At 41.4% G+C, this 24,838-nt stretch overlaps 1 protein-coding gene across 1 annotated transcript in view; it reads left to right on the top strand.

The window, feature by feature from the left end:
• TASOR2 (transcription activation suppressor family member 2) overlaps positions 1–24,838 on the top strand; it is a 2,454,942-nt gene that overhangs the window by 224,510 nt on the left and 2,205,594 nt on the right. Inside the window, exon 4 of the mRNA XM_044088824.1 lies at positions 10,291–10,363. Coding sequence (XP_043944759.1) covers positions 10,291–10,363 — 73 coding nt within the window. The remainder of the gene's footprint in view (positions 1–10,290; positions 10,364–24,838) is intronic.

Below are 24,838 nucleotides of genomic sequence, written 5' to 3'. Positions count from 1 at the left end.
AAACAATGATATCCAAAGGCTACAGCATACCCTTCTCCTGTCCTCCTTTAGAAAGAAGATTGGTCCTGGATGTTCCCAGTCAGAGGGATCAGGCAACCCTAGAAGTTCAAAGGTTGCTAGAAAAATAGTCATCCAAAATGTCCCCACAGACCAAATTGGATCCGGAACTTACTCAAGGTTTTTTTTCCAAAAAAGCAGGGGACTGGAGGCCCATTTTGGATCTCCGCAGACTAAACAAGTCAGTAAAGAAATCAAAGTTCTGGATGGTGACACTGCAGTCAATACTTCCCTTGTTGGGAAAAGACAATTGGATGTGATTGATAGATCTCCAGGATGCGTACTACCACACAAAAATGAACAGGAGATCCAGGAATCACCCACACTTACGTCTGGGAGCCAGTTAGTATCAGTTTCGAGCTCTGTCCTTTGGTCTCACTATAGCCCCCAGAGTGTTCACCAAATGCATAGCAGTGGTCATGGCTCACTTGAGACATTTAGGATTCCAAGTGTTTCCATACCTGGATGACTGGCTCCTAACCGCCACCACCGAGCATCTACTAATCAGAGCAAGAGACACCACTGTTCACCTGTGTTCACAGCTGGTTATTACTGTAAATTTCGAAAAGTCTGCCTTGTTGCCATCACAACATATTATATACATAGGAGCACAATTAAATACAAAAGACATGGTAGCAAAACTTTCTCAAGACAGGTTACAAACACTGCGTTGTCAAGTGTCCAGTCTGCTTACAAAAAAGAAAGTACAGGCAAAGATTGTTCTGAAGGTTCTAGGTGCTATAGTGGCAGCTGTATTTCTGGTACCTCTTGCACGTTTACACATGAGAGTCCCCAGTGGTTACTTTTTGCTCAGTGGTCCATGCAGGAGTTACCCATGTCCCACACGATTATCATTACAGACTCCTGCAAGAGGGACCTGAGTTGGTGGCTTCAATCCAACCAAGTAGTTCTGGGCAGACGGTTCACTCCCTCACACCCAGTAGCCACAGTGACCACAGACACTTCCCAGATAGGGTAGGGGGGCATTATCTGGAAAGACTATCCAAGGAACTTGGCAGGAATGTGAATACCACTTGCATATCAATGTCCTAGAGATGAGAGCGGTGCTCTTGGCATTGCAGGCATTCCAGAACTCCCTTCCACTAGTAACGATTGCAGTCCAGACAGACAACATGTTGGTTGTGTGGTATATAAACAAACAAGGCAGAACCAGATCTTACCCCCTGTGTCAAGAGGCTCTGAGTATGGTAATGGGCAGTCTCTTCCCAACGCTTTCTGATAGCAACACACGTTCCGGGGAAATCCAACGTGATAGCAGACAAGCTAAGCAGAGCTATTCTAATGCCTCATGAGTGGTCCTTGAAACAGGACATTGCAAACAGATTTTTCGCAAGTGGGGCCAGCCTTGCTGTGATAACTTTGCCATGTCCATGAATGCCAAATGCAGCAGCTACTTTGCCCCATTCCCCCACTTCAGGGGATTCACCAAGGGATGCACTTGTATGCGATTGGCCCCCGAGTCTTCTTTATGCATTTCTTCCATTCCTGTTAATCCCGAAACTTCTCCAGAAAGCCATTTTGTTGAGATGCAGGTTACTACTCATCGCCCCGTACTGACCTCGTCAAATTTGGTTCCCCTTCCTTTGGCCCCACCTACGAGAGGAGCCAATGATTTTGGACCCAGTGCCAGACTTCCTAATGTATCTGTCAGGGACGCTCCATCCCTCGATCCAAACCCTCAAATTGACAGCTTGGCTGCTGCACTTCCGATCCTAGCCAGGCTCACAGATACATCCCCTGCTGTGAAACACATCCTGGTTTCATCCCATAAGACCACAACTAGGAAACGTTATGCTAGCAAGTGGAAAAGGTTCTCTTGTTGGGCTTCCAGCAATCATATTAGTCCTTTCACAGCCCTTGTAACATCCATTTTAGACTTCTTGGCAGAACTTTTTAATGAAGGGGCAGCAGCAGCTACCATACGAGTTCAACTAGCTGCCATATCCAACTACCACATAGGTGATATGGGATCGAAAATAATGTCTCACAGACTGTGCAAGGCCTTTCTGAGAGGTACCTTTTTACTAACTCTCCAATAAAAGAACCACCACTTCCTTGGGACCTCAGTTTATTATTATTCCCTTTAATCCTTCCACGATATGAACCAGCTTCTTCTTGTCATCTAAAGTTCTTAACTTGGAAAGCAGTCTTTTTGGTGGCCATCACGTCTGCTAGGAGGGTATCAGAACTTCAAGCATTATCCATATGCCCTCCCTACCTGGTTTTCCATAAAGATAGTCTCCCTTAGACCCAATCCATCCTTTCTACCCAAAGTTTGTTCTGAGACTAACTTGAATCAATCCATTGATCTACCGGTTTTCTTCCCGAACTATGGCAACAAGGCAGAATATAAACGTCAATTGGATGTACACAGGCAGCTGCGTTTCTACTTGCACAGAACAAAGGAGTTCAGGAAGTCTGATCAATTATTTGTATCCTTCTCAAATAAAAAGAAGGGTGCTCCAATATCAAAGGTCACTTTGTCAAAATGGCTTACTGATACTATTACCTGTTCATACACTTCTCAAAATGGACAACTACCTGGAAAAAATAAGGATCACTCAACAAGAGCTATCGCAACCTCGGCTGCTTTTCAGGCTAGGTTACCTATGGATTCAATTTGCGCTGCAGCGACATGGGTTAAACCTCATACCTTTATCACTCATTACAAAATAGACGTGGCCTCCCAGAACAGGGCTTCCTTTGGATCCACTGTTAGAGTTTGTTCCCTTGAGCCATCCAAGAAAGAAGGTGCTATGGACGCTGTCCCAACCAGCAAGAATGAAAGCGAGATAGGACAACATAACATAAAAAAGTTATGTACTCACAATAACATTCCATGCTTGTTGACCATCTCGCCTTCATTCTTGCGTCCCATCCTCCATCAACCATCCTTCACTCCTGGAAGATCGAGAGTGACTTATTGGATGTGAAATTCATGATGTTCATCGTGTTTCACTGTTGCAGTCATTACTCTTGGGTTATCCTGCTGGCAGGCTACCCGCAGTCGGCCTGAATTCCAAAGTCCTGGTCCGGCGTTGGTTGCTGTCGCCTCTTCCCTGATGTCAGTGCGCCAGGGTATAAAAGATGCAGCCGACGCCATTTTCTTCAGTCTGTCTTGCCACGCGGTGCCCGAAGCTAAGGCAGTTCGCAAGTGCTGGTCGGCCGACTCCTGAGATTTTCAAATCCGAATTTCAGAACCGAAGTCTGCATTAAAGCCAAGTACCCCGTTGGGGAAACGTTTTTCTTGCTCCAGACCGATGTCAGAAAGTTAACAATTGTATTTCTTGTGGGAAGCAAATACCTCATAAGGATTTTCACTCTTACTGTATTCCTTGCCTAGGCCCTGATCACAACGTTGATAGCTGTCGGTTTTGTGCTAGATTTAACCAACACACTATTAATCGTCGGTTCGATTTTGCATTTCATTACTTTGGCCGAAGATTTAATTATATAATGCCATCAGAACTGCTGACGACCGAAGTTTACAAAAAACGCAAGGACAAGGAAAAGGATAGGCATCCGAGGTCCAAAACCGACAACGAGGCCTCCGTTAGGCCAGTCGCCGGTTGTCAGTGAGGCGCTTTCGCAGCCCCTGGCACCCGCTACCTCAGAGCCACAGGCCACTTCCCACTCCCACATGGAGCCTACTGGGCCTCTGGATACTCAAGGTATTGGACACTCGGAAATCATTCCCTCAGATGGGTATGGAGCCGCTGAGCAGGCATCGGCTTCTGAGGGTGTCTTCAGACCTACACAGTTATATGTTAAACCATCTTCATCTTCAAAGACAAAGACTAAAGCAGCTCTAAAGACAAAGAAACAAGTACAGCATTCTCCTACTCAAACTACCATGCCTAAAAAACAGATGCTTAAAATGGCCGAAGACCTAATTACTTTGATCAGGGGTTCCCATCCCCCCTCCTGATAATAGGCCTAGGCAAGACACAGAATATGATTCTTCTGATCAGGTTTCTATTTCCTCTGATTCCTCTTCTGAACAGGATTATTCTTTTCCTCCCTATGAGGACTCTGATGCTGAAGAATCCATTCCTTCAGCCTCTCCTCCTGAGGATTATTCTTTTGGGAAAACCCTGCATACCATGAGGGAGCATTTCCACTGAGAGAGACAAGATTACTCTGAATCTAAGAAAAGGCTCAGAGACTTTCTGCTACTTCCTCAGCACAGACCCCTTGCTATTCCACCTGTTCTAGACATTGTAGATGCTGTATTTTCAGAGTCCGGCCTGTCCCCTGACTCTTTACCCCCTGCACCTGCTAAGCCAGATAGATACTACAGGGTCCCGGATTCTCATAAATTCCTATATAAACTCCCCGCTGCTGACCCAGAAACTATATCTCAGGGTCCCAAAGGGGTCAAAGCTTCTACTGCAAAAAACTCTGTCCCCTCTGATAGGGATTCTAGAGCACTGGACAGATGGGGGGAAAAAGTTTACACTTATGCTACCTTGGCTGTAAGGGCTTTAAATTGTCAGTTTCATATGCTTAAATATCAGCAATACTTAATGTCACTGCTTAAACAGAAAATGCTGACAAATTCTGAATGTTCAGAGAACAAGGAAATGCAGGATTTATTGCATGCAGCTGAACAAGTGGGAAAGCATACTTTGCAATGTGGTTATAATTCACTGGAGGCCTCTTGCTGGGCCGCTGTTACAGGTTCTGTTATTAGAAGGCATGCTTGGTTAAAGGAACAGAATCTGCCCGATCATGTTAAAGCAAAATTATTAGATGCCCCATTACAGCATGATACTTTGTTTGGTGCTAAAGCAGAAGAGGTGTTGAAGAAAATGGAGGATAAAGCCAAATCCATGCAGACAGTTAAGGATTTCTTACAGGTACAGCCACCCAGATTTAGCAGGAACTGGCCTTCTAAAAATTGGTCCTTTCCAGTGTCAGACAGACCACAAAGAGGCAGATACAGACATCCTAGAGGCAGATCTCAGCCCCAAGGCTCATACAGGCCTAAACAATGGGATGCTCCTACCTCCAAAAGCGGAGAAGACAAATCACAACCTTACAGGAAATAGTCCCAATGACTTTCCTCTGCCAGATCCAAGCACTTTTCTTTTGGCAGCCCCCTTAGGGAGAAAACTAGCACTTTTTTCATCAAATTGGCAAATGGTTACCCAAGACAAATGGGTCTTTAACATAGTGTCCCAAGGTTACAGGTTCCATTTTCACACCCTACCAAGGGCAAAAGGTATGCCAGACCTGCCACACAGTCAGTGGGCAGAGGCACAAAAGCAAATTACAGCCCTCATGGACATGAGGGCCATTCAGCAAGTACCACAACAAGAGCAGGGCAAGGATTTTACTCCAGACCTTTCTTAGTGCCCAGAAAGGACAAAGCTTGGAGACCAATTCTGGGTCCTGTCTATACTAAACACGTTTCTGGAGGTTCCAAAATTCAAGATGTTGACTCTACAGCAGCTACTGCCCATGCTGGGCAAGAAGGCTTGGCTCGTAACTTTGGACCTAAAAGAGGCATACCTGCATGTCCCAATCAGACAATCTTGCAGAAGATACCTCAGATTCATAGCTGGCTCAATGCACTACCAATTCTCTGCACTGCCCTTTGGCTTATCTACTGCTCCCAGGGTCTTCACAAAATGCCTGGCACCAATAATCAGACAAAGAGGAATTCAAATATATCCCTACTTGGACGACTGCCTTATTCAAGCAGAGAACAAAGACATTCTTCTAAAGCATCTGACGTTTGTAAAAACATTACTAATTTGCCTATGGAACGCAGCAAACGAAAAGAAATCAAAACTAGTACCCTCTCAAGAGATAATATTCCTGGGTGCAAGCTTAAATACAACTGCCCAGATGGCTTATCTCATGCCAGACAAACAAAAACAACTGACTTCTTACTTCAGAAAGTTGGCAACAAAGACCCAGTTATCTGCAAGGAAAATCCTGCAGGCCTTGGGTTTCATGGCATCCTGCATTCTACTAATTCCATATGCCAGACTGCATATGAGGAAACTACAATGGTATCTAAAAAGTGTTTGGACTCTGCATTGCCACAACCTGGAGATCGTAATTACCCTCATTCCTTGCCTGCAACAGGACTTTTGATGGTGGGCACAGGCCTGTCACCACAACAAGGGTCTGCCATTCACTTTGCCCCCAGCCAGCCAGACACTGACAACAGATGCATCAGATTATGCCTGGGGGGCCCATATGGCAGGAAAATGTATTCAGGGCACATGGCCTGCAAGCCAGATGCATCTTCACATCAATCAAAAAGAGATGCTAGCTGTTCAGAATGCCCTGACAGCTTTCAAGGATCTACTCCATCCAGGACATCTACTGATAAAGACAGACAATACTACTGTCATGTGGTACATAAACAAGCAGGGAGGTACACATTCCTACCTCCTCTGCAGACCAGCAATGACCTTATGGGACACAGCATTGGCTTATCAAGTTCATCTGCAAGCACAATTCCTGCCAGGAAAAACAAATACTCTGGCAGATGACCTAAGCAGAAACCTCATGGATCCCCATGAGTGGAAACTGGATCTACAAGTCTTCAGCATGATAACAAGGAGATGGGGATGCCCAGACATAGATCTATTTGCCTCCCCTCACAACTGCCAATTACAGAGATTTTGCACACGGATTTATCACAAACAAGCATGGAGAGTGGACGCCCTGTCCTTCAGCTGGAAAAATCTAACAGTATATGCATTCCCTCCACTGCCTCTCGTTCCCAGGGTACTCCTAAAGGTCAGACAAGAGAAGCCGAAATTGATAATGATTGCACCAGACTGGCCACGCCAGCACTGGTACCCAATCCTGAAGAGCTTGTCTCAAGGTCCAGCATGGATATTGCCTCATACTTCTCACTTGCTGACCCAACAAAACAATCATATCTTGCACAGCCAACTCAGGACCTTAAATCTGGCAGCATGGTGGATAATATAGCCATTCAGAACACTCCTTTTTCAAAAACTGTTAATGGATGTTATCGTGGAGGCCAGGAGGCCCAGTACCAGAAAATCTTATGCAGAAAAATGGAAGAGATTCTGTGCTTGGAACTAGGAACAAGGCATTGACACGTATGTATCAAATATCCCTCAGATTTTACAATACCTAACTGAGATGCTGAACAAAGGCCTTTCCTTTTCATCAATTAAGATTCATCCCTGTGCCATTCCAGCCCATTACAAAACGGAACCACCTATCTTTTCTCATCCTTTAATAAGGCAGTACCTCAGAGGGGCCAAAAACATCAGGCCTCCAAGGAGAGCACCAAATCCGGCATGGGACCTCAATTATGTCTTGGAAAAACTCACACTGCCTCCTTTTGAGCCAGCCTCAACAGCTGATATAAAATGATTATCCTGGAAAACAGCTCTACTGCTAGCAATAACCTCTGCAAGATGAGTGTCGGAGTTACAAGCACTCATGGCTGTGGAACCTTTTATCATTTTTCATCCAGACAGGGTTTCTCTGAGGACAAACCCAACATTTATGCCTAAGGTGGTGTCCAGTGTGGCCCTCAACCAAACCATTCACTTGCCTACCTTTTATCAAAACGCACAGAACAAGGGTGAGAAAATGTTGCATTCTTTGGATATACACAGGCAGCTATGCTTCTACTTGGACAGAACTAAAGCTTTCAGAAAGACTGAGCAACTTTTAGTGTCATATGCTGCAGGATCACCAGGAAAGGCCATCTCAAAACAGACTATTTCTAAATGGATAGGCCATTGCATCCGTTTCTGCTATTCTCAACATGACATTGGGTCTCATTCTACCAGGGCAGCAGCCACTTCAGCAGCCTTCCTCAGAAGAGTACCAACCAAAGACATCTTAGAGGCTGCAACTTGGAGTTCAGTGCACACTTTTACAAAGCACTGCCACTTACCTCTCTACTCTAAATCCAGAGCAGGCTTTGCCACTGCAGTCCTGCAGGGCCTCTTAGCTTCTCCTAATCCTATTTAGCCCAGCCACCCATCCTCAGCTTTTGGGATTCAACCCAAGAGTGATGACTGCAACAGTGAAACACGATGAACATAGTACAGTTGTGTACCTACCATAAATGTAGATGTTCGAGTGTATTCACTGTTGCAGTCCAGGTTACTCTCCCACCGTCCCCATTTCTTTTGCTGAGGTTTATCTGTACTTCTGTATTCTATACAACCTATGTGGTGTATTTGCTTGTAGATGAAGGAAGTGTTTCTTTACTGCATGTATGTTTATTGGCATAATATATTTAGCCTACCCCTTTGGGGGCACCTGACATCTGGGGCAAGAAAAACTGAAGAAAATGGCGTTGGCTGCATCTTTTATACCCCTGGCACACTGACGTCAAGGAAGAGGTGACAGCAACCGACGCCGGACCAGGACTTTGGAATTCATTCCGACTGCGGGTAGCCTGCCAGCAGGATAACCCAAGAGTAATGACTGCAACAGTGAATACACTCTAACATCTACATTTATGGTAGATACACAACTGTACGTTCTCTGGTTCCCTTCTTTGTCTTGCGTGGCATATGTCTGTAAATATACCTTGAATATATGTTTATGATTTCTATTCAGCATAGTAGTTGCAAACAAGGTCTGGTTGATCTTCTCTAGACATGATGGGATAGGGTATAGCCTTGAAGTAGTGGAAGCTCTCGAGCTTTAGAAAATGCCAAGTCAGAACCAATGATTGGTTCTGAACCCAACCAGCAAGAAAGGGTGAGATGGACAACAAACGTGGAATGTTACGGTGAGTACATAACCTTTTTTTATCTCACCTCAGTTATCTTCAGTCTTTCTCTCTGTCTCAGGAGTAGCTTTGCCAGCTTCATCTGAAAAGATCCTTAGTATCCTGTGGAAGGGGGTTGGGTACAAGCCACAAGAAAGTTGAATGGTCTTTTTTATAGTATTTATGTTAGAAGCTGCATGTCTTAGAGTCTTCAGAGCTAGTGGTTTACTTGAATAGGAAAGACCTGATAGAAGCCTTGTTACTACCACAGTGCTGCATGGTTCACCAAAAATATAATTAAATCCAAAGATGGCACCATTGTACCGCACAGAAAGGGAACTGTCTTTGGTCATTGCACGTTAAACCCTATGAATGTCAGTCTTTGATCATTTAGATGGAATTTAATAGAACATAATAATCTCTGTAGGTCTGTAAGCCTGTGGTACAACTATTAAGTATGAAACTGTCCAGACAAAACCATTCAAGCTCTGAACCATTCTAGTATCTCCAGTTGGTTTGAATGTATGCATGAAGTAGGGACACACCATTTGTTTCTTAAGAAGCACTCCAAATGATGCTGTCTTTTGAAGTTATACTGACTGATTTCTTTGTTGTCTTTCCAAAAAATACTAATAGAATATGGTGTAGCGAGGTAAGTTGTTACCATGGAGATTGTCTTTACAAAGACTATAATGCATATTTGTTAGAAAAGTGTTGTTGACAGCTTTGTTGAGTACAACAGGCAGATCAAAAGTTGTATAAACAGTTGCACATTAGAGTAGTAGAAATGAAGATTTTTTTTTTTTTGGAAATTAAAATATTTTTTCCTTTGGCCCATTTCCTGATGGACCTAAGTTAAGTGTGGCTGCCAGTTCTCTTTCAAGGCTTATTTCTTTGGCTTCCCTCCATCTGTCTTCCTTGACCCCATGCAGGGTTTGACCCTGTAGCTTCATAGGAGAACTGTCATGATGCCTTTTCTAGTGGAGTAACCAGCCAGAGTGGCTGAGTGCGCACTGCTTTCTGTGGTAGTCTGCGTTCATCACTAAGAATGACATTGGAGATGTTTTGATGCATTCTCAAATGCAATGTCTGGCTTTGGCAGAGAACTTGAAGGTGTGTTCACCTTTGTGGTTATTCAAGTGAGTCTCTGATTTCTTTTCTATTTCAGTATCAGAAGCCCATGGTCTCCTGTTAAGGGCTGGGGTGCAGTAGAGCCCTTACCTCATCTCCAGTTTTAATAATTTGACCTACAGTTGTTCATTGCAATTTACAGCTATTGGCAATTGATCTAAGACTGGGTTATTAGTTTAATCCAGGTTGCAAATGGAACAGATAGGCTTCATTATGCTGATTATTCATGGGTTTGTTAGCATCACTCCCAGAAATAAAGGTGTGTAATTTCTAAAATGTTTTGTTGCCACACAGTTTGTGTTGCCCTGTATTGGGCATGTAATAACTGATGATAATTTTGTTTTTTTAAGGCAAAACAAGTGTGTCAAAAAGGAGTTCAAGTTGGGAACAGTAAGACTACTACCTTAGGAAATCCGTCAAGTGGTGAGTTTTTCATTTGATTGTTGTTTTTTGCTAATAAAATGGAGAGGTAAAATTAAACTTTTAAAATATCAAGTGGGTTGATAAGAGTTCAACATTTCTTTTTATCTTGCCTGTTTTCGGTGAAACAAAGAAAGTTGTTTGTAAGGAATGTTTACATTTAGAATCTGTAGAAGTTGTTTACGTACTGCAGATGTTTTGTTGTATTTATTAGCAAGCTACATTCATTGTGCTTTGAGGATATGTGCCTTTTAACTTTGCTTTAGAATTCTTGACAAAACCATAAATAATGAGTGGTGGGTGAACAAAGGCCCCAAACCAGTAACAGTTAAAAAAACAAAACACTAATTCACTTAAGTTAATAGAATAGCAAGACTTGTATTAAAATACATTTTCAGAATCTGTATGAAAGTCTGTCTGACTTTATTGATTTGATTGTAATTCTCTCTGATTTGCCAGGAAAAAACTATATGAGACAGGCTAAAAGTATTTGGCAAAATCAGAGACACACTGCAGAATCGAGAACATTTGATAGGTATAGTGGGCAGCATGTGGATTCTTCTTATTCATGTATGCCACATGTACAATCTTGGAACCACACATGATGAACATAACTGTGATTGCTGCTTTTAGTATTATGCTGTGCAGATGTTTGTCTTTTGATGAGTGTGTGTTTTTCTTAAACCTGTGTTTAGAGAGAATTGGTCTTGGGGTTTTGTGTTTTTCTTTTTAATGGATTTGAATCTGGTGAAGTTTGACTCTTGTGTTTCTGTAGTGGAATGCATCAAATAGAGAACAAGAACAATTTTGCGGAAGCCTGATTGCTTTTTACAGTTGTGTGAAAATGGAATAGTATGTATAAAGGGGGGAAATGGCACCCCCACCCCCACACACACACGCACTTAACATTTTCAGTGACGGTGGACTGTGGCATTTTATGTAGAAGGTCTAATAAGTATGTTGCATTGTAGTAATTCTGCCTTTTTTGGGGGGGTTTCATCATATGTCTTTTTGGAGTAAGACTACCCATTGCTTACTGACTTTTATACACACACACATATATATATATATATATATATATATATATATATATATATATATATATATGTGTGTGTGTGTGTATATATATATATATATATATATATATATATATATATATATATATATATATATATATACACACACACACACACACACACACACACACGTGTGCTACAAGGATTCAGTCAGTATTGATTATTGGCAAGTTTATAATAACGTTCAGAACTGCAGTGGTAAATAACATTTCTTATTCTAGCACTGCTATTGGGTACTTAAGTGCGAATTTGGTAAGCTGTTCAAGAAGAAGCTGGCATCTTAAAGAGCCATTGACCCCATGAGGAACAGTTTTTCCATATTTTGCATGCTGCAGCTCCTTTCTCCACATTTTTTTTTGAGAAACAGAATCAATTATTTTATTTTATTTTTGTGATTGTGTCTTTCGGCTATTCTCGGTTAGGGGTTGCCACAGCGGAACTCCGGTCCGCTAATGATTGGCATTTGATTTTAACGTACCGGCTTGCCAGGCCTGATGCACAACCTTCAATGAAGGTACGCCCATTCATGCACGTCTTCACGCAGAAGACGCTCTAGCTGAGAATCGAACCGGACAGCGTCTTACTGTGAAGCGACAATGCTACAGCAGCACCACCACCGCGGGAAATTAATCATAGGCACTACAGCCTATAATTGCAAAGTACCTTGCTAAGGTAAGGAAAAACAGCTCTTGTACTTTACAAAAAAAAGCACCAAACCAGGCATGTCCAAGGGTCAGCTTCCGGTGATGTCTCCTGTCCACCTGGTGAATCTGGGCATACTGGGGCAATGCAGCAATTGCCTCATGTACACAGACAACCTTCTCCTCCTATCACCCAACACTACAAACTGCGAGAGATGCACTTACATAGCCAAACTGGAAGCAAAACTGTCTTCCCCCAAGATTGTGCTAGACCAGGGGTGTCCAACCTTTTCAGTTGTAAGGGCCGCATTGAGTCAACAGAAATGGTCTGGGAGCCGACGGCAAGTGAGGACCAAAAAAAAAAAGGTCTCGCATATACTGAAGAGCAAAAAAAAAAAAAAGGTCTTTCATACAGAAGCAGAGAAGTAGCTCCGTATTTAGTTGTTTTTGATTGGCCCATATGCCAGGGTATGGGCTAATCAAAAAAAAAGCTAAGCGGAGGCTGGCCCCTGGCTGTATTCAATCAATAAATTAATAAATGCATAATATTTACCCTAAAATTCAATATCTCATTCTAATTATTAAAAAAAACAGTTAAATCTAACATCTGTAACTACATCAAAGCTTATTTGTAAAAAAAAAAAAAACACCAAAAATATACTAAATGTGTATTTATTTTACAGAAGTCTCATAAAATGAATTTTAGGAGGAATAAAATGTTGCTCCTAAGAACCACTAAGCTCCAGTGTTGTTAAATATGCAGTAATAAAATGATACAAGTACAACATATTCCTCCTTTTCATAATGGCATGCATATGTGCCTCTGAAAACAGCTAGCAGAGTGATTCCCCCTGTAGACTACTTGAAAACTAATTGGCTGCCATAGCTAACAGTTAGCAGCCATCAGAACTACAAATTCAGCAAGAATGAACATTTTTAAATTGTTATATTAGCGGACCGGAGTTCCGCTGTGGCGACCCCTAACCGGGATAAGCCGCCCTAAAAAGACACAACAACATATTCAGCACCTATTGCCAGCTGCCATTCATTAACTTGCATAACTCAAGTCTCAAATGTTGCTTAGTGGAGTAACACACAGCAGTGCAAGTGGATAGTGCCAGACTTTAAGCTTCTGATGAGCATTCTGTCATTACATCCCCCCAGTTATATTTAATAACAGTTCGCTTTCCTCAGTTCTGATTAGATAGGATATGCTTTTCCTTGCGTTGCCACTGTGCAGCACCATGTGGGTCCTAAATGTTTTCAGCTGTACAACATTTTGCACTCTCGGCACGAGACTTAATTGGAATCAATCTTGGCACGCGGTGAAGTCCATTTTGTGTGTTTGTGTGTGTGTGTATGTGTGTGCACACGCACACACACACAACGCCCAGCAGTGGTAGTGCACAGGGCTACATTTACACTCAGAGTGGGCAGCTGCAGTGCAGGATCCATGCACTGCCTTATCTGTCTACCAGTAATCCAGTTTTGCAAACTTTGTAATGCACCAGCCATTTTGCATCAGTGGATACTGGAGTTTTAAAATATTTAAAAATTATAACAGTTGTACTGTATTAGCTGAAAACTGCACTTTCAGTGGATGTACAGTACTGTGTTTATACAAGACTTAAACATGTCAGCTTACAGATTGCTTTAATTCTTTCAAATATATATATATATATATATATATATATATATATATATATATATATTGCTGCAGCTAAAAAAATCCCTGACTACAAGCAATGTGGTACAATATTGCTTAAATGGGTATGATATGGTAAATAAGTTTTTCAAAGTCACTTTTACAGGATAGAGGAGGAACTATCATTTGCTGTGAGAATAATGACTATTCAACAGGTACCCTTTCCCATCAAACCACACACACACACACACCCACACACACACACACACACACACAAATAAGACTACATAAATTCATTAGTTTAGCAAACTTTAGTGACAATAGAATTTGATCAGCCCAGTGAACTAAAAGGCATGTAACTTTTCAGACATGCACAAATTTAAATTCCTATTAGAATTAGAGCAAATCTAACATCTGTTTTACATACACATACAATACATAATGATATTAATAGTGCATCTCTTTTTAATTAATGACATTAATTTCCTAAAACTAGCTTCAGCACTTGAGTTACTTTCATTTGACCTGGTTTTTACTGAACTAGAATTAAACTGAACCTATTTTAGGAGCTTTTCCATTAATCTGCTATTAACAAAATAAGGTCTACTCTAACGACTTACCTGTTCCTGCAGGAGATGTGTAGTCAGTGTATGTATTAATTAAATTAATAAATATAATAATCCCCCTTCGCCGCAATCACAATCCTCTTCCTTCAAGCTGTTTATCACGAATGTATCTAGCGACGCAAAAAACGGCCGGACGGTGCTTTGGCGCATGCGCAGACCAGCTGAAAGTCGCTGGCATGAAAAAAAGGGAAACAAGTACTGTGGCGCATGCGCACAAAAGCTAAAGAACGCGGACGTGAAAACACACGGAAAAAAAGTTTAATTACTACTTAACCATTCTTAACGGGTACTTAACGGGTTCCGGGCCGCATGGAAGAGCTCTGAGGGCCGCATGCGGCCCGCGGGCCGCGGGTTGGACACAACTGTGCTAGACAGTCAAGAGGAGAGGGTTAACACCGTCACTACACCTCATGCAACACATAGCCCTTCTAAACCCACACTACCAACACCCACACATAGCAACACTAAACTCACATATGTGGTGGCCCTTAACATTAACCTGCCCAAGCAAGAAGGACCTCCGAAGCTGAAATGCGTACAAACACCAATCACAACCAAAGTATCACATAGCTCACAACACCAGTATGCCACCCAACAACAGCCCCTAAGGCAAGACAACGTACCCAATACTTTAGTATTAGGTGACTCTATAGTCAGGCACACTGATGTCCCACTCACCAGGATGAACAAGGAAAAAATTACAGTCAGCTGCCTGTCGGGTGCCAGGATCAACCACATAATGCATGCACTCAATTCACTCCACAACAAGTACAAATATGATTCTGTTGTTGTCCATGTTGGAGTGAATGACTTGAGACGTACCTCCCTGGACTACATGAAAAGAGAAATGGAAGAGCTCTGGGATCATGTGGCCCAGGCAGGTTTGACCCTAGCTCTGAGTAGCATCCTGCCTTTTCCAAGAATGATACCACAGTATAAGGACAAAATGTCTGACTTCAGCATTTGGCTAAGCTTCTGGTATCATTCAGAGGGGATCCAATATCTTTCTGCCTGGGACGACATGATCGACAGACCACGATGCTTTGCCAGAGATGGTCTGCACCTGTCGCCCCTGGGATTCAGGTTACTGGCTAAGGCGCTTGTCACCCATATAGTGCCTTTTTTCGGAAAAGTTTAAATGACAAAACCAGCACCGTAACAGGTACAAGCATGCAAAATCTGAAGGTAATGGTACTCAATGCTAGAAGTCTAAATCTCAAAATGCACTCTCTCAAGGCACTCTTTAAAATGAAGAACATTGATATCTGTGCAGTAACTGAGACCTGGTTCAAGCCTCCAGAGGGCACCCCTGCAATACCAGGCTACAACTCTTACCACACTTTTCGGCCACCAAACCAGGACCGAAACACTAAAGGTGTAGGAGTGTCCATATTCACAACATCAGGCTAGTTGCCCAACACAATGCGTCTGAAATTCTCCAGGTGCAGCTAACACTAGGTAAGACTGCAATCCAAATTTTAGCTTGCTACAGATCCCCCCACCATGCCCCAAGATTCTCACTACACCTTTCTAAACATACTGGAAACTATTAAGATACAACCAAACACCCTAATTAACTGGGTGATTTCAACTACCCTGCCATTAACTGGGAAAACTACTCATGTACCAATACCTTTGCCCAACGGTTCTTGGAATTCATAAATTCCAACGCCCTGGATCAACTAATCCTTAGTCCCAACAGGGGCTCCAATATCCTAAACCTGGTCATTGCCAACATGGGAAATTGATGCTCCACACCTATGGTCACCCCCTCTTTGGTCAGGTCTGACCATAAGCTAATCACCCTTGACATCCACGTCCCACCCCCACCCCCCAGTAAGGAAACCTCCGTAAAAAACTTCTCCAAAGCTAACTTGATGCTACTCAAGTCAGAAGTGACAAACTTCATGACACCTATCCAGACGGGAACTGAAAGTTCCACTGTTGATTCCTACACTAAGGCACTGTATGAGCACATCCACTCGAGCATGAATCGTGCCATCCCCATTAGAACCAAGATGCTCTCCCCCAAAAACAGGAAGCCAATCTGGTGGTCCTTTGCCATAAACAAACTTTACAACAAAAGGAAGAAACTGTTGTAGAAAAGAGGAAAATCCCAGGATGCAAAAAACTCCCTTACCAACCTCAATAAGAAGCTGAGATCCCTAATAAAATCTCCCAAAGCTAGTTGCGAAAATAAAATTGCCAAAGCTTCTAAAGAGAACCACAAAGCATTCTATAGCTATGTCAGGAATCTAAATGGCAATGCACAGATCTGCTCTTAGCTACAACCGAATGACATTAAATATACTGATCCCAAGGATATTGCCAATATCCTGGCAGATTGATTCAGTCCAAACTTCACCCCCCTCTCACCCCCTAAAGGGCCCATCTTAATACCGAATGATTGCCAAATTCTGGTAATAACGGCCACACAGGTGAAAAACACACTCTCCAATGCTAAGAATACAGTATCCATGGGACCAGACGATACCCCAGGCTGTGTACTACATGAACTACAAAATGAACTGGCACCTAACCTAAGTGTCATGTTTAATCATAGCCTCACAAATAAAAGAAAGTTCAAGTTTAGTTAGTTTCCACCGATCCTTATACTTCTGAACAACAAAAAACAAAACCGAACAGGTAGAAAAATGCTCACTTTATTCAGTAACAAGCAAAGCTTTCGGGAATGTCCCTTCTTCAGTGTTGAACACTGAAGAAGGGACATTCCCGAAAGCTTTGCTTGTTACTGAATAAAGTGTGCGTTTTTCTACCTGTTCAGTTTTTTTTTTTTTTAATCATAGCCTCACCTCAGGCTTTGTACCCACTGAGTGGTGCATAGCTACAGTTATCCCACTCCATAAGGGGGGATCCACCTTAGATCCAGGGAACTACTGCCCCATCAGTCTGACGAGCCTGATCTGCAAGGCCATGGAACGTATTCTCATGGAACTTATAAACAAAGACATTTTCAAACTTCAAACACTGGCCCCACGCAGTTTGAGTTCGTGAAGGGCTGAGCTTGTCTCCTGAACCTGATTGACGTCTTCGAATCAGCCCATCTGGACCTCGCCAAGGCCTTCGACACCATCCCCCACTCTGGAATCCTAGATAAACTTACTAAGCTGGGCATTAATCCCTACATCACTTGATGGGTGGCCAACTGGCTTATTGACAGAACCCACACTGTAAAAGTAGCCAACTCCAGACAAGTGATGAGTGGAGTACCTCAGGGTTCAGTCCTGGGACCGCTCTTGTTTGACATCTACTACTTTGAAGTACAGGCCAACACTAAGGGACTCTGGCTAACAAAGTTCGCAGATGACTGTAAACTGGGAGCCATTACGGAATCCCCAAATAATGTAGATATTCTACAAAAGGGCCTTACAGAAACAGATGCTTGGTGCCAGAGCCATGGGCTCAAGCTCAATGCCAAGAAATGTATAGTTATCCCCTTTGGGAAAAGCCATGTACCCATGAATTACCACATAGGTGGCAGCACACTAAACACCGAAAGTGTGATAAGAGACTTAGGGACACAGGTGGACAGTGGTTTCACCTTCAATAACCACATCACCACAACAGTCAAGAAATCCTTCTGTGCACACCTCATCACTAAGGTCTTTTCATACAGAAAAAAAGGAGGTCATTGTCCCACTGTACTCATCCCTCATTAGACCCATTATAGAATACAACACCCTGTTTGGTATGTCGGGGTGGTTATGGGAGAGCCAGGCATGGAGGTAAGGGATTTTGTTTTTTAGGCTTTGTGCATTGTGTTGTAAGGTGAATGGACTTTGAGTTTGTAGGTTGAGTGGAGGGTTTGGTGAGATTGATGTTAGGGATGGATGTCACTGGCTAGTGAGAGAGAGTTGTGGTGGAGTAGAAGAGTGAGGCAGTGTGTTGGGCAAGGGTAGCTTGGGTTGTGTAAGAGTTAATTTTCTGGTACCGCATTTAAGAGGGGAGTACAGGGGGAGTTGGTTTGGGAGCAGTTTTGGTTTGAAAAAATAGATTGGGTTAGAGGTAAAGAGTTCATGTGAGATGGATGAGTAGAATGGGAAGTGAGTACAAAAAGCCACCACACTCACCGAGCACAATAGATCCAGGTCCAGGAGTAACCAAATCCAATTTAATGTGTGACAAACACGAAGAACACACAATTGGAAAATACACAAGCACAGTAACGTAATCCTCTTAACGTTTTCGTCTTCAACTTTATCAGCAATAACTACCTTGTCAAAACACTAAGAATTTATACTTCCCCACCCTTATCCTAATTCAAATACACCAATTAGATAACTGTTTAAAATCAGTTGTAAAAACTTCTAATTAAAAACATTTCACTTCATAAACACTCAATAAATGATTAAATAACTTGAAAATAAACTGTACTTATTTAAAAATCTGGAATAATTGTAATGAAATCTGTGTATGTGTTAAATCTTTTGGTTTTTTTGAAAATGTTACATACATTGAATGAAATGTTACATACTTTCAATGAATTGATATCAAACGAATCTAAATGATGGTTCCTGTATGTACAGAGTCTAATGCCATCTAGTGGTTGAGCTAAAAATTTAATCCTTTAAAAATATAAATTTAGCCATCAGTTGAAATACCTGAATGAATAATATTTAAATACTCGTAAGTAGTATCCCTTAACCATGGTAAAACCAAGAAAAGAACAATTGATAAGTGGAAAATTTTTTTTTCTGTGTGTGTTTGTATTTAAAGCTTAGCAGCTCTAAGTTTTAACACTGGTGCCAAAGACACCATGTCATTGAGACAATTATTTTTGCTTGCATCTAGTACCACTTGCCAGTATAATTCTCGGTATTCTATAAGGGTTTCCCACATACCCCCCCTGGGATTCGTGGGTACTACCTCCAAAACAAAGAACTGGTACCCCAAGGTACCACATTTCAAAGCATGTTTACATAGTGCATTTTTCTCATTGTTAACTCTGATATCATATATATGCTCGTAAATTCTTTGTTTGAGCTTTCTTTCACTTTTCCCTATATAGAATGCATTACATTTTTTGCAAATGGCAATGTAAATTATACCCTTAGTATCACAGTTTGCAAAGGTATTCAAAAAAAGCATTCTACTCCTGGCTTGCAAGTAAAAATGGTCACCGCTGGTAAGAAGTGCACAATAACTGCATCTGCCACACTTAAATAACCCTTTATTTTGTTTGCTGGTCTTGTTCCTGAAATCAGCATTAGATCCGTTTTCTAACATATTCTTGATGGTCCTTCCTTTTCTGTATGTAAAGGTTAATTGGTTTTCGAAAATATAGTCTAAATCAGATATTGCAGAAAAATTGTTCCACTCTTTCGTGAAAATCTTTCTGTAAAGTTCAGAGTGTCCATCAAAAGTGGTAATATGACCTGTTCCAAAAACATTGGTAGCCCGTTTACCTAACATTTCTGGTTTGGCTGTAATTGCCTTACCCATTATAGGGGCAAAAACATCAACCCTTTTAGATTTTACTTCTTCAAAAATATTATTAAATAGTTCCTGTGGATAACCTCTATTCATAAAAAGTCTCCTGAGATAATTGGCTTCTTCCATAAATGTTTGGTTGTCTGAGGTCGTCCTGCTTAAACGCACAAGTTGCCCTTTTACTACCCCTTTCTTTTGATGGAAAGGGTGGCAACTGGTGTAGTGTAGGTAAGAGTTAGAAAAGGTGTCCTTTCTATGTGCACGTGATGTAAATGCACCTTCACTCTTCCCTATATTGACATCAAGATATCTCAACTCATGATTGTCGAAATGTTGAGTGAACTGCAAAAAACTTGTAGTGGGTGTTAAGATAATTAAAAAGTTTAAAAAAATCATCCTTATCACCATATCAAAGAAAACACAAATTGTCGAGAAATCTGGTGTAAAGCGCCCAGTGGTTACAAAAGGAAGAATGTAATAAAAATTTATTCTCCCAGTACGCCATGATTGTATTAGCGTAACTCGGGGCACAGTGGGCACCCATGGCCACACCCTTTTCCTGTTTAAAATACTCGCCCTGAAAAAATAGGAAATTGTTCTTTAAAATTATTTCCATAAGGGTGAGTACGTTCCTAAAATCCTGTTGCTTGAACTGGTGGCTATCCACTAACATTTCCTCAAAACACTGCAGGCCCACCTCATGTGGAATACAACCAAATAAATCTATAACATCCATGGTACCGAATGAAAGATTCTCAGAAAAAATTGAGGGTTGCAATTTCCTTAAGAAATCCCAGGAATCCTTTAGAATGTGGTTTGTACCTTCCAAAACATTTTTTATTTTTTGATCCACAAATTTCGCTAGGGGTGCAGTCATAGAACCTTCGGCTGACACAATAAGCCTTAATGGTGGATCAACTCTATCTTTGTGCACCTTGGGGATACCAAAGATACAAGGTATTCTAGGTCTTTCTACATTAAGATATTTATGTGTCTCACTATCAATAGAACCTTCCAGTAACATATCATATAATGCTGTTTGTATCTTTCTGTGGGCAATATTGATTTAATTTAAAGAGACCCTTGAATATTTGTCTGTGTCATTGAGCAGATTCATCATTTTTCCTTCATATAAAATTGAATCCATCACTACCACATCCCCACCCTTGTCGGGTTTCATAACTCTCAGGCCTCGATTGTTACTTATGTCTTTCAGTGTATTCATTTCCTCTGAGGTTAAATTAGAATATGTGTGTTTATTAACTACACAGGTTCTTATTTCATTTTCAATTTTCAACTCAAAATTTCTGAGTTGAGGGTCTGTGGGTGGATTGAAAATACTTCTACGCTTCAAACAACCCATATCCAGGTCCCGTGTTTTGCCCTTGAAAAATAGCTCAAGATTTTTCTTCCTTATAAACAATTTGATGTCTACCAAAAGTCTGAAAATATCTGTTTTTTGTCTAGGGATAAAAGTAAATCCCTTCGAAAACAAATCAAACCAAGTTTTGTCAACCTTCACATTTGAATAATTGAAAATGCTAAAATCATTGTAAGTCCGGGTGTTCATGTCTTTGGTAATACCTTCAATTGTTACCAAGCTTGATCCCTTCTCGCAAAGGGCTTCCACCCTCTGCCCCTGAAGTTTTTTGAATTATATAAAACTCTGTCTTGGTTCATTAACCTTTCGGATCTTCTTACGGGGGGAGGGGGATCAAAATCTGAGCCCTGTTCAGGGTTTTCCTCACTGGCCCACCCATGTTTTTCTATTTGTTCTTTAGCCCAATTACCAAAGCTGTTCCTACCTGATGTTTTGGGTAGTGTATTTTTTGTTTGTATTCGTTTAAATCCCTTTTAATTTTCCCTATTTTTCTATCTTGAACCTCTTTACACTTTCATTCCACTTCTTTAAGTAAATTGTGGTATTTAGCTCTCTCAGTTTCAACTGTATACATCATATCACTCAGTATGGTTTTATTGATATTGTCAGTGTCATGGTGCAATTTCTCCATTAATACTTAATTGTTCCTAATAATGGCTTTCATGATGTCAAAGCCACATCTATCAAAAATAACAATAAGCTCATCAAAAAATTCTGTCCCCTCAAAAACATTTTTAATCATTTATTGAGTGTTTATGAAGTGAAATGTTTTTAACTAGAAGTTTTTACAACTGATTTTAAACAGTTATCTGATTGGTGTATTTGAATTAGGATAAGGGTGGGGAAGTATAAATTCTTAGTGTTTTGACAAGGTAGTTATTGCTGATAAAGTTGAAGACGAAAACGTTAAGAGGATTACGTTACTGTGCTTGTGTATTTTCCAATTGTGTGTTCTTCGTGTTTGTCACACATTAAATTGGATTTGGTTACTCCTGGACCTGGATCTATTGTGTTTGGTGACTGTGGTGGGTTTTTGTACTTGGTTTTGTTTTTCACCGCTTGCTACTTTTGTTTTACTAGAATGGGAAGTGAGGTTGATGGTAAGATGTAGTGGTGTGTGTGTGAGAGTTATGACAAGGGTTGGGAAAAAGTGCGAGATAGGTAAGAGAAGAGAGAGAGAGATTAGTAGGGCAAATGGGGTTATAGGGAGAGACGTTATGTAGAGCGTTGTAGGAGGGGTGGATGTTTGAGGTGATGTAGATCTACAGGTGAGTGGGGTTTGGCTTAGGTGTATTGTGATTGGAGAGGTGTTGGGTGGGGAGGAGTAAGGGGATGTATAGAAGCACAGCTAGTGGGGGTGGGTGGAATTTGGGGGCAGGGTAGTGGAGCGGAGTGAGCCTGAAGGGCGAATGGAGTGGGTTACTCCTTCTGGGAGGAGCAGCATTCGCCAAAAAGTTTCTATCAGTGAGAAGTTAGCAACTACAGAAATAGGGCAGCGTATCGTTCTGGTTTGAATGTTACCTTTCTGTTTGTTTTTATTATTTATGCACCAATGAGGAGCTGCAGTTCACTGCGAAGTAGGACAATAATGTAGTTATGCCAGGGGTTTTAGAAAGGGACATGCAGTAAATTATGACTCAATAGAGTACTAATTAAAAAAGAATGGAATAAGCGAGTACACTACTGGGGATTCCTGTGAAGCAGGGGCAGAAAAGCTAAGTGAAAAGATGGTGCCTTTATACATCAGGTTTGTTGATTCAATATGCAAATACAGCCTTAAGCAAAAATGGTACTTACATTTGTGCACAGTACTGAGGGATGCCCATGGGACAGACAGAAACGGAGTATAGTCAGGCAGAAGTTTTTAGTATTTAAAGATGGCACCACAGCTCAGGGGAGGAATAAGTAAACTCTCAAGAGGAAGAGGGAGGGAATAGACAGGATTGAAAGGGCTGGGAAGCTTACAATAAGATTGTTAGGAGACCGAGAGAAGGAGGGGCCTAAGAGCCAGGGCTTGGAGAAAGCTGTGAGAAAACAGGGTTGACAGGGCTCGGAAACTTACACTGGAATTATGTTAGGAGAACAAGAAAGTGGGGGAGGCTATGTACTAGGACTTGGAGAAAGCTGTGAGAAGAGAAAGACAATCAGTCAGCTAGCCCAGGTCAGTACCTAAAGATGTCTGTTTATCTGTGTGAATTCAAAAGTAGATTTAATAGAGCATCAGGGAAGTAGAATATAAAATAAATGTAAAGCTTTGGGAAACTATAAATTTATTACAGTAAATGGGAGAATAAAATATAAGAATATAAAATAAATATGATATACAAGATGAATAAAATGTAAGAATATAAAAGAAATGCAAAGCTTTGGAAAAATGTATATATTTGTTAACAGTAAATGGGAGGAAAACGGGGGGGGGTCTAGTCGTGTGCATAGCAGAAGAATCAGTAGGAACATCACAAAGAGAAGATTATAATAGACCTACACTGCTCACAGACTGTTGATAAAAGTAGAACTTGCAGTGGCTTTTACTGGTTTGTATGGGGTTCCGCTTTCAGAGTTCTTGTATGCAGGCAGCTGCTTCTGTTTTTTTTCTTCTTCTTCTTTTGTTGTTGTTTGACCTTTAAATGTGTTTAAGGGAACTGCTCACAGTCTGTTGATAAAAGTAGAACTTGCAGTGGCTTTTACTGGTTTGTACGGGGTTCCATTCTCTGTGTTCTTGTATGCAGGCAGTTGCTTCAGTTTTATTTTTTTTTTGGACCTTTGAATGTGTTTAAGGGAAGTTGTGCACACTACTGAGGGATGCCCTTGGGGCAAGACAGAAACCGAGTATAGTCAGGCAGAGGTTATATCCTTACATAGTTTGTTTTCAGGGCAAGACACATGGGTGGTCAGTGTTAGCAAGTTCAATGAGTTAATTCTTGGGGAAAACAAACTTTCGTCATATGTGTTCATTTGTAGCAGAACATCTGATGTATTCTTATTTTGTTGAAAGGTGTAAAATTACAGAAAACTTACCCTCTTCTGGAAAAAGTGTTATTTTTTTCTGATTTCATATGGTGGTGTGTGTAATGATAGGATTTAGTTGAATTGTAATCTGAGAAAATGTCATTTGTATATGTTTGTTGTAAACCTGAATGGCAAAAAAGAGCACTTAAGTGGATATATAGGGCTATATGCAGTTCCTAACAGTGTATCACTAAAGCTATTTGAAATGTTTAGCGAATTTCTTAATGTGTATCTTCTCTGTCAGCTGCATAATGCAGTTCAGTGGTGATTTCAGATATAAAAAGGTATCAGCAAATGTCCTTCAAGGATGCAACTGCAGTCCTGACATATGGGTTGTCCTGCCTCAGGCAGCCCTTCGGTCGGCCGGATTCCAAAGTCTGGGTCCGGCGTCAGCTGATGTCGCCCTTTCCCCGACATCAGAGCGCCTGGGGTATAAAAACGTCAGCCGACGCCATCTTCTTCAGTCTTTCTTGCCACGTGGCGCCCAAAGCAGAAGCAGTTCGCAAGTGCCGGTCGACCAGCTCCTGTGTTTTCAGCTACTGAAGTCTTCAAAAAAACTAAGTACCCCGTTGGGGACCTTTTCTTGCCTCAGCCGATGTCAGATAAAAGTGAAAAAGTTAATAATTGTTTAACTTGTGGGAAACAAATA

Source organism: Protopterus annectens, chromosome 11.part0 (genome assembly GCF_019279795.1).
Source record: "Protopterus annectens isolate FY-2018-M chromosome 11.part0, PAN1.0, whole genome shotgun sequence".
Taxonomy (NCBI): domain Eukaryota; kingdom Metazoa; phylum Chordata; order Ceratodontiformes; family Protopteridae; genus Protopterus; species Protopterus annectens.
This window is presented reverse-complemented; position numbering and strand designations above follow the sequence as displayed.